This window comes from Equus asinus, chromosome 17 (assembly GCF_041296235.1).
Source record: "Equus asinus isolate D_3611 breed Donkey chromosome 17, EquAss-T2T_v2, whole genome shotgun sequence".
NCBI classification, from domain to species: Eukaryota; Metazoa; Chordata; class Mammalia; order Perissodactyla; family Equidae; genus Equus; species Equus asinus.
This window is the reverse complement of record NC_091806.1, coordinates 39,040,199-39,050,581: the sequence shown is the minus strand read 5'-3', so window position 1 is coordinate 39,050,581 and position 10,383 is coordinate 39,040,199. Positions and strand designations below refer to the sequence as shown.

Genomic DNA, 10,383 nt, shown 5'->3' with positions numbered 1-10,383 from the left:
AGAAACAAGCCACACTCTAGGGCTCACTCTGTGCAGGTCCATCCTAACCCTGGGCTGTGGTTACAATGGAAAGCTGCCCGATTGGCAACTTCTCAGAACATGGTCCATGGGCAGGGACAATCTTATCGGTAACCTTTCTGTTTGGAGTTAGGATAATGGGTGACGTTTGGAGGCTGATAAGTAGGTTCCCGAGAACTTGTGCTGCATATAAGGAGCAGCTCCTGCCTCTGCTGTACGCCTTCCACCCGTCTTCCCTTCTCTGGAGACTTGGGACCCAGAAAGAACCATGAAGTGGCTGCTGCTGCTCAGTTTGGTGGCGCTCTCTGAGTGCCATATCTATAAGTGAGTCTGGGGGACATGCTGCATGAAGAACAGCTTCCAAGGGGCTGCTTCTCTTCACTGCCTGTCACCCTGTCTTTCTTTCCTCCCTTATTTTTCTTCCTCTCCTTCTTCCTTATTACAATTCCTTGCTCTCTTCCACCATCTTGAGACTCCTTTCTTGTCTGTCTCTCTCTGTCCTTTTGTGGAGGCAGCACTGCAGACGTGGTTAACAGCCCTGGCCCTCAAGTCCAGGCTGGGTTATGTTCCCAGCCCCATCACTGGGCTGGGTGACTTCAGGTAACCACTGAACCTCTCTACATTTGTGCAGAAAAAATGGGAGCGTCTGCTCTCTTGACTTCCTTCCTTCTTCCTCTCTTGGACCAGCTTCCTTTACCTTCGGGGCCTTCCACAGCACCCCATGAGCAGACTTCTTCCCCAACTACACTTCCTTCTCCAAACCATTCCACTTGCAAATGCTCTGCCACAGGGTTCCGCTTGTCAGAAAGAAGTCTTTGAGGAAGAACCTGATCGAGCATGGCTTACTGGAGGACTTCTTGAAGAAGCATACCCCCAACCCAGCCAGCAAGTTCTTACCCAAGGAGGCTGCCACCTTGGCGGACACAGAGCCCCTGGAGAACTACCTGGATGTGAGTGCCTGCACAGATTGGGCGCCTGGGAGACACTCAATACTTGGCCCAGAGGAAAGAGAGAGTCCTAAGGTTCTTGGAGGATTGACTAGGGCTCTGAGTCCCCAGGAGTTAACCCAGGGGTCTGCTTCCTGGATCTCAAAGGCACAGGGAAGCAGTAAATCTGACAGTCAGAGACGTTGCTCTCATTCATTTGTTCATTCATTCATCCAGTGTTTATGGATGCAGAGCACCTCCTTATGTGCCAGGCACTGTGCTGGGCCCAGAGGATGAAGCAGGAAAGAAAACCTGGGAGGGCACAGCTCCTGCCCTCATGGGACTCAAGTCTAGTATGTAGGGAGACAATCAACATTTAGCCTCACAACCCATGGAAAGTACGGCCAGACTGAAAACTAAGCACTTAAGGTGACTGTGAGAGGGTGGCAGGTGGCAGGCAGGGACACTTCCCTGGGGCAATGAAGGAGAAGCAAGGGTTGGAGAGGACAGGAGAGAGTCCCAGAGAGCAGGATGGCTTGTGCCAGACCCTGGGACAGCAGGGAGCAGAGTACATTTGAGGAAACGAGGCAAGTGTTCAGGGAGAGCAGAGAGGGAGGGAGGGAGGCACAGAGTGAGGACTGTGGGTTCAGTGGGTGGAGCCAGACCAGAGTCTCTGATGAGGGTCTGTGTCCTCATTGCCACTGAATCAACTTAACCAGGGCAGTTGACACGATCAGTGTGGAGTTTCAGGAAGATGGCTCACTCTTCTATTTGGGACCCAAACCAACGATCTGATCTTCAGTAGAAGTTGTGTGTCCCCTGTGTGAATGACACAGGGCCAATGGTAAGAAGCAATGTGGCCTGTCATTAAGAGCTTAGCCTGTGAAATCTGCCAGACCTGGTGCTAATCTATTCTCTAATGGGTCTGAGAAACATGACCTTCAGCAAGTCATTTAAACTATCTGACCAAGCTTCAGTTTCCACATCTGTCAAACAGAATCAGGAATATCTACCACCAGAGGGTTGTTGTGAGTAATTAATGCAATAATTCTTTTTGGAGTACTTAGCACAGGGCCTGGCTCTTGGTAAGAGCTTGCTAAAGTCAGTCCATTTATTCACTTAACACATATTTATAAAACATCTACTATGTGCCAGAGGCTCTGGACATGGAGCTATGAAAACAGTGATGAAGAAACAAAGTTCTTGGAGCTTTTATTCGAGAGGAGAAGGAAAGTAGGAGAAAAATAAATAAGTATGCAAGATAATTCCATTTAATGACAAGTGATGAAAAGTAAAATTAATTAATTATAGTAATGAGTAGAAGAGGAATGGGGGAAGGGCAAATTTAGATGAAGTGGTCGGGGAGGGCCTCTTGGTGGAGGGGATGTGTGACTAGAGCTCTCAATAATTGAGGCAAAGCAAAGATCCAGAAGAAACATTTTCCTAGCACAGGAATAGCAAGTGCAAAGGCCCTGGGATGTGAACGAGCTTGTCATCATCAAAGAATAGCGAGACCAGCGTGGCTAGAACTGCTGGGAAGGCAGACAGGGCTGCCACTAAGAATAAAAATCCTGACCACGCCCTTTCTCAAAACCCAGTGTACACACCTTGATTTAGAAGCAAGATATCTCCAGGGGTTTCCATCTTTAGGTGACTTTTTTATCTCCCAATTGACAATTTACTGAATGAACATTTACTCTGCTGGGTGCTATATGGTTCCATCCTATCCTCCAAGATGGTGTGTTCTCTAGGGTGGCACGACTAAGACATTCAGGAGGAGAGCTGAAGAGGGGACAGCAGATTCTTATTAGGTGTTGATGGTGCTTAGAAGACACAGTCAGAAGGAAACAGGGATGCAATCAGGGAAGACGTCAAGGAGGAGGGGAGGACAGGCTGGGCCTTGAAGGACGGATGCATTTGACAGGGAAAGAAAGGCAGGGAGAGTAGTGAGGGTGGGGAGCTGAGGAGAAACCCCACGAGGCCCTGCTCCCTGGGGGGCTCCCAGGATGGGGAGTGACCTGTGCTGTCCCCACCCCGCAGGAGGAGTACTTCGGCACCATCAGCATCGGAACTCCCCCTCAGGAGTTCACTGTCATCTTTGACACCGGCTCCTCCAACCTGTGGGTGCCCTCGACCTACTGCTCCAGTCTTGCCTGCTGTGAGTGCCTGGCCCTGCCCGGGGACCCCAGCACCCACTGACCTGGGAGCCCTGAACGCTCAGGGGCTTCCAATAGGTCCAATTTCAAGCCTGCTGGAGTTGCTCAGGGGTTCTCTCAACAGGCATTTCCCGAGCACCTGTGTGTCCAGCAAGGGCTTAGGAGCCCTGGGACAGAGGGTGAATCACACATGGTCCCTACCCCCAAGGGGTTCAGTCCAATGGCAGAGAGCAGCTCTCCTGAACAAGCACAGCCCAGGAGAGTAAGGGGGGACCAAAGGGAGACGGGGCTAAAGGGGTAAGAGATGGCCAATTGAGACAAGAGCCTGACATGAGAAAGTGACTCAAAGCATGACTGAGCTGAGCTATGATCTCACTTTTAAGAAAAAGCAGCAGTTTGCTAAGGGAAAAAGAGTTTGTCATTGGGAATCACAGGCAGCATTTCAAGTTCCTTCCTCTTTCAGCTTTTTCAAATTTTATTTTTGTGAGGAAGATTGACCTTGAGCTGACATCTGTTGCCAATCTTCCTCTTTTTTTGCTTGAGGTAGATTGTCCCTGAGCAAGCACCTGTGCCAATCTTCCTCTATTTTGTATGAAGGATGCCACACAGCATGGTTTTATGAGCGTTTGTAGGTCCATGCCTGGGTTGCAAAGCCACAAACCCCAGGCTGCTGAAATGGGGCTCAGGAACTTAACCACTGCACCTCCGGTGTGGCCCCCTCTTCCAGCTTTTTAACCTGACTTTAATTCAGAGGAGGAGCCCCTGGAATCCTCCCCCTCATAACCTGAACTGTAGCATTGTAAGGCTGTGACCGTGACAGTGTAGCTGTGTCATGGGCTGTTCGCAGTGTGGGATGAAGGGGCTCATCACCATGGGCAGCCGTGGGCCTGCTCTGCTCAATGTTTGCCTGGGGTCCTTGGGAGGATGGTGGGGTTGGCTGGGGACCTTCCTTCCAGGAGATGGTCCCAATTGATCCAACTAGGCAGGAATGGAAACTGGGAATTCCTGGGCTCCAACATCTGTGGAAAAGGGCACCTTTCTCTTCCAAAGCCTGACCTGAAACCAAGGCAGCCCACCCCAGAAATATATCTCCAACTGTGATTCTCACTTGGGTTTTGGAGGTTGATGATGTCGTCATTTCTTCCCTACACAGATGACCACAAGCGCTTCAACCCTGAGAAGTCCTCTACCTACAGGGCCACCAGCGAGTCGATCTCCATCACCTACGGCACCGGCAGCATGACAGGCATCCTCGGATATGACACTGTCAGGGTGAGCACCTGCTGGTTCACCACCTCCTCCTGCCAGTCCTAGTGCCAGCTTCTGGGGACTGTGGGAGCCAAAGTGTACCACCCAGAATGAGCAGTAGGCAGTACTCATTCAGGCAGTAGGGGTCTCAGTGATCACCAAAGTAACTTGATTAGTGGAGTGGGTAGAGATGTCATAGACATTTCTAGGTGGGACAGTAGTGGGTAAAGGGTGGGATGCCTGGAGCCATCAGCCAACCTCAGCCCACCCAAGCTGAGTGCTATGAAGTTGGGGGGAGATGGTAGGAAAAGGCTCATTTCTCTTTTAGCACCTCCTCCTCTTTCTATGCCCTCCACCAGCAGCCCCCATCCAGTCACAGAATTTCTACGTTCGTCTCCTAGCTCCAGGGTGTGGCAGCGGTCAAGGGCTCTGATTTGCCTGGGGCCTGCTGTGCATCGGATCATCAGAAACAGGAACACACAGACCCCACCTGTTCTGTAGCAAATTCTCACACCAAGTTACAGATTGTGGCCATCTGGAGATCAGCTGCAATAGTTACAGAATAACAAACATTCCTAGAGACCATCCCTTTACCCTCCTTTCAGCCTGATGCCCCCGAAGCCGAGTCCCACATGAAATGAACCAGGGATACTCTGTGCCCAGGGCTATGACCCTCAGGGCTCAGTCAACACAAGCTGGTTGTGAACATCTTGGTTCCCCCTACTCAGGTCGGAGGCATCGAGGACACCAACCAGATCTTCGGCTTGAGCAAGAAGGAGCCTGGCTTCTTCCTTTTCTTGGCTCCCTTTGACGGCATCCTGGGTCTCGCCTACCCCAGCATCTCCGCCTCTGGGGCCACTCCAGTCTTTGACAACATATGGGACCAGGGTCTGGTTTCCCAAGACCTCTTCTCCGTCTACCTGAGCTCGTAAGTCGGGCAGGGAGGTCACGGTCACCTGGCCCAGCAGAGGGCTGTATGGTGCTGGGTGAGGAGAGAGGGTCTCAGCCAGCAAGGGATTTGAAAATTCAGTGTCTGAGGCTTGAGAGGTGCAGCTTTGGAGAGAATGGGGCCAAATCTCTCTCTGATGAACCGTCTTCATTCATCTCATTTAAGAGCATGAGTCTTTGTCACCTTGACTTACACATCTCAAATGTCATTAACCATTTGTTCTCCAGCCCCAGTCCCCTCACAGTTGGTGCTCGAAAGACCACCATTTAAAATGAATCCACCAAAAACCAGGGGCCAGAATTCCACAGCGATGAAAAGAAGATTGACGGGGACTTATGTCTGACACAATAAAACTCCTAACTGATGAATGCAAGTTTCTGATATCCATTAACAAAATCTAGGTTCTAGTTGTGACTATGAGTTAATCCTAAGACTGAAAAAAGAATAAAGCAAGTGTTGGTTTTGGTTGAGTAGAGTTTTATGCAGGAATATCTGAGGGTGTCGTCAGTTTTCCTGAGACCCTCAACTTTCCTGTGATGCTCTTATTCTTCTCTTTTCAATCCATTTGTCATTGTTGATGTTTTTCTTCAACTGTTAACTGTTCTTCTATATTCTCAGTTTGTTCATTGTACTGTCAGACGTTTACAGGAAAGTTTACGTGGGGGGAGGTGAGTGGGGACTGTCATATCTGTGGCAAGTTCTTTGGTGATTAATTTCTTATCATCACAAACATCTGCTTCCCTATCAAACCTGAAACTGCAGAGATTCAGAAAATGAATATTGTGGTAACAAAGAGGAAATTTACAGCAGGATTAATTTACGACTGGATGGCCCTTTTCTCCTCTTGGTCACTTAATATTCAAGTCAGCTCCTAAACCTCCTCTGCCTTGATGGAACTTAGAGATTTCATGGGGGCCGTCTTATCTCTCCAAAAGATCAGGGTTTCTCAATCTCAGCGCTATGGACATTTTTAACAGATCGTCCTTGCTGTTGTGTGTGTCCTGTGCATTGTAGGATTTTAGCAGCTTTCCTGGCCTCTACATACTAGACGTGAGTGGCATGTCCTACCCTACGCAGTCATGACAATAAAAAAATGTCCCCAGGGGCCAGCCCCTTGACGTAGCGGTTGGGTTGAAGCACTCCACTTCAGTGGCCCGGAGTTGTCAGGTTCGGATCCTGGGCACACACCTGTGCACCATTTATCAAGCCATGCTGTGGCAGGCATCCCACATATGAAATAGAGGAAGATGGGCACAGATGTTAGCTCAGGGCCAATCTTCCTGAAAAAAAAATGTCCCCAGATGTTGGCAAATGTCCCTGGGGGCCACACAGCCTCTGGCTGAGAACCAGGCAACTCTAGTATCATGTCCTTAAGAGCAAATTCTGTCATGCATTCACTTCTCTTGAGGTCCCCACAGCAACTAGAGTGAGGATGTGGTGGAACCACGCACTCTGCAACCAGGAAGACCTGGGTTCTAATCTTGGTTCTGGCAGTCCCTGGCTCTGTGACCCTGGGCAAGTTGTTACACTTCTCTGAGCCTGAGTTCTCTCACTGTAAAGTGGAAACAAGAATAATAGTGGCCACTGTTTGGGCTTTGGTGTGAGGATTGAAAGAAAACCTGTCTGTCACACACTCAGCACAGCTCCTGGCACAGACAAGAGCCCAATAAAGGGTAGCTCTTAAGACGCACACAGAAGATGTTCAGTTGAATGAATGAATTCCTCTCTTTTACCCCCACTTTCTACAGCAATGAGGAGAGTGGCAGCATGGTGATGTTTGGTGGCATCGATTCTTCCTACTACACTGGAAGTCTGCACTGGGTGCCTGTTTCTCACGAGGGCTACTGGCAGATCACCGTGGACAGGTGAGATGGCCGTGAATGGGCACTGTCCTGGCGTGGGCCCCAGGTCTCATTTCTTTACAGACTCTTAGTTAACTAAGCTTTCCAGAATCCCCCTGGAACAACCAGCCAGGGAAACGTACCCCAGGAAGAGAAGGTGGAAGTTGGTCAAGCCAGAGAGACCCTGAGAAAGGCCCCTCCCTGGAGGAGGAGAGCTGTCTGGGACCCCAGATGCTCTGCAAGGATGAGACAGCCACTTTCCTTCTGTTCATGGAGATGGGATACCAGCATCCCTGGCAAGAGCTGGAGCCTCAACAGTCTCCACACATCTTGGCATTTATGGGACCTGTAAACTGGGACACGTTCCTTTCACTCTAGGAAAAATGTCACCTGCAGTCTAAGGACTGGGCAAAATTCCTGAGAAGTTGTTTTAACCAATTCCTTCTCTGTTGCACCTTCTGGGCTGGCCTCTCTTTCAAGCAGCCTCCTTCCCAGCTGTTTCTCCCTCGGGTGGCCTGCTAGGGTGACGCCAGGTTCGCCTGGGAGTGAGCAGTTGGGAGTACCCCTGGGACTCAAGACTTTCAGTTCTAAAACTAGGACAGTCCTGGGCAAACCAGGATACTAGGTCCCCTCACACTGGCCCCAGATGTGCTAAAACGTCATCAGTTCCTCCCACTGCTGCCCTTGCTCCTCTCATCTCCATGCTTCCTTGCATGCTCACCCCTCTGCCTTGGACGTCCCTCTCCAGCTCTTCATCTCCTTGGCAACCTGGGGCTGTCTGTTTCCCTGGGAAAGCCCTCCCTGGTTGCTCCTTACCACCACCACCCTCACCCTGGAATGTTTCTGTTCCCCTGTCCTGTGCCCTATTCATGCGGCTCTTCCTTTGTCATAACTCATCTTTCCAGCTAGAGTGTGAGCTGCCTACAGTCAGAAACTGTGAGGCTGCCTCATTTGGCATTTCATCTCCCAGGCCTAGCACAGAGTAGTCACTCAGTAAAGATTTGTTGAGTAAATGAATGCATGAATGAATGAGGGCATGACGGAGAGAAGCTGAAATTTTATGTAATTGGCCAACAGATGGGGAGGAGGGACCCTCTGGGATCACTTGGTTCCTCTTGGGGAGAAGGACCCCCCTGGGGGCTCAGGGGACCCTTACTCGCATCTTGCTTTCAGTATCACCATGAATGGAGAGTCCATCGCTTGCAGTGGGGGCTGCCAGGCCGTTGTTGACACTGGCACCTCTCTGCTGACTGGCCCAACCTCTGCCATTGACAATATCCAGAGCTACATTGGAGCCAGAAAGGACTTGCTTGGTGAGGTAAGTCCAGCCTTGACTGCCCTATTGTAGATCAAGGTGGTGGCACATCCGTGCAGAAGGAAGGCGATCCCTTCCAACCTTCGCTCTTTCCAGGCAGTGATCAGCTGCTCATCCATCGACAGCCTGCCCGACATCGTCTTCACCATCAATGGTGTCGAGTTCCCTCTGACTCCCAGTGCCTACATCCTAGAGGTAAGGGGGCTCCGGGCCTCTAGCCTACATGTGCCCCCATAGAATGTGGCCACGCACTCCGCCTTGGCACTAGGGAAAGTGCACTTCCTCATTCTGAAGATGACACCTGCTCTGGACAGCTGCTGGAGAAAAAGAATACGTTCAAATGAAATGCGTGAATGAGAATTGGGAAGCAGCATCCCTCTGGGGAAAAGGGCGGCAAACACTGATGGCATGAGAAGAGGGTTTCCAGTTGGACTTCTGAGTCCACTCTCTGGGTCTCCATTACTAGCCCTTTGATTTTGAGCCAGATGCCATCTCCTTCAACCTCAGTTTCCTCGTCTGAAATCCACAGCTTTCCCCACACTCAGAGTGTGGTTAGGGAAGTCACGTGATATTGACCACATCAATGATACAAAGAGTTGGGCAAATGGCGATCCTACCTTCCATAGGGTCAGGGCTTATGATGCTTCCACTGTCTCTACCAAGTGACAAGTCTTTAGTCAAATGAGCCACAGGCCAACTCCTTCCTTCTGAGTTAACGCCACGTGGAAAACTCACTTTGCCCAGTGAGTCAATGTTATTCAGCAAGGAGTACTGATGCCCAGACACTCTCACAATGAAGCTGATTAATTAGTAGGGGGTCAGGCCTGCCCATTGCGGGTGGGTGCAAAACTCCCCAGGAGCTTCTAATGTGCTTCTAATGCTATGGGCCAGTGACCGAGTGAATGAAAAGAATTGACAGCTCGGCACCAGAAGGGATCAAAATAATGAGAAAAGGCTGTGTCATCAGGGCTCCCCAAATCCTCCTGGCAGCTGAGTTCCCCTAAACCCCTTAGCTCTAGTGCTGACGTCAGCGTTTGAGCATCTACCAGAAACACTGGACCACGTCTAGTGGTCCCCGGAACCAAGTGCAGTGAACAGCTCATCCAGGCAGACCCCAGGCTAAGAAAAGCCGAGGCCCCACACACGAGCCAGGAAGCTCCTCCTGCACGTGCCTTGCAGCAGACTATGGTTCTTGACCAGGATTCCCCAGCACCTGTCACCTCTAAGTCTATGTCGCATCTCCGGTTTTATCCTCCTTTTCTCCAGGAGGATGATATCTGCATCAGCGGCTTCAAGGGCATGAACCTTGATACCAGCAGTGGAGAGCTCTGGATCCTGGGTGACGTCTTCATCCGCCAGTACTTTACCGTCTTTGACAGAGCCAACAACCAGGTTGGCCTGGCTTCCGTGGCCTAAGCCTGAGTCTATTTGGCCACTTTACTGGAAGATCTGGCCTCAGTTTCCCCCACTCTAGAGGGCATAATTCTCCTGAGTTTTCTTCCTGTGGGATCGTGGAGGTGGGATCTTGGCCCTGTTCCCTCTCAGACTAATAACGTAGAATAAAAGCATAGCCTTCTGAAACATGTTTGTGAAGGTGCTTCTCTGTCGATATTTCTCCACATCATCAGGGTCAGAACACCAGGGTGGGTGGCAGAAATGACCATTAGAACAGCAACAAACACAGAGACAGTGGCAGCACACACTTCATAATAGAGCCAGGAAGACAAATGAGCCTCAGTAGGTCCAGTTGCAAGCATCATATGAAGGCATGGAGACCAGAAATTCCAGGCCCGTTGCCTCCTGATAGAATAGAGGCCTTGAGTTCTTGGTTGAGGGAGTCAATTTCACCTTTCTCCCAAAGCCAGCAAGAGATAATGAGCAAAGGAAAGAGTTCAGGGTATGTGGCCACTGATGTTTACATTCCTGAGTA

At 50.4% G+C, this 10,383-nt stretch overlaps 1 protein-coding gene across 1 annotated transcript; it reads left to right on the top strand.

The window, feature by feature from the left end:
- The first annotated feature begins 226 nt into the window (after positions 1 to 226).
- LOC106847580 (pepsin II-1-like) lies at positions 227 to 10,029 on the top strand. Its single transcript, XM_014866925.3, has 9 exons — positions 227 to 342; positions 809 to 968; positions 2,985 to 3,102; positions 4,254 to 4,372; positions 5,077 to 5,276; positions 7,046 to 7,162; positions 8,312 to 8,456; positions 8,550 to 8,648; positions 9,720 to 10,029. Exons 1-9 carry the CDS (start codon positions 287 to 289, stop codon positions 9,867 to 9,869), a joined length of 1,164 nt encoding a protein of 387 aa, XP_014722411.3. The 5' UTR covers positions 227 to 286; the 3' UTR covers positions 9,870 to 10,029.
- The last annotated feature ends 354 nt before the right edge of the window (positions 10,030 to 10,383 follow it).

Excerpts from the sequence above, each read along its gene's own strand:
- LOC106847580 (XM_014866925.3), top strand. The coding sequence starts at position 287 with ATGAAGTGGCTGCTGCTGCTCAGTTTGGTGGCGCTCTCTGAGTGCCAT. Across the intron at positions 5,277-7,045 it reads TTCTCCGTCTACCTGAGCTC|CAATGAGGAGAGTGGCAGCA; the intron begins GTAAGTCGGGCA and ends CACTTTCTACAG. Across the intron at positions 8,457-8,549 it reads GAAAGGACTTGCTTGGTGAG|GCAGTGATCAGCTGCTCATC; the intron begins GTAAGTCCAGCC and ends CGCTCTTTCCAG.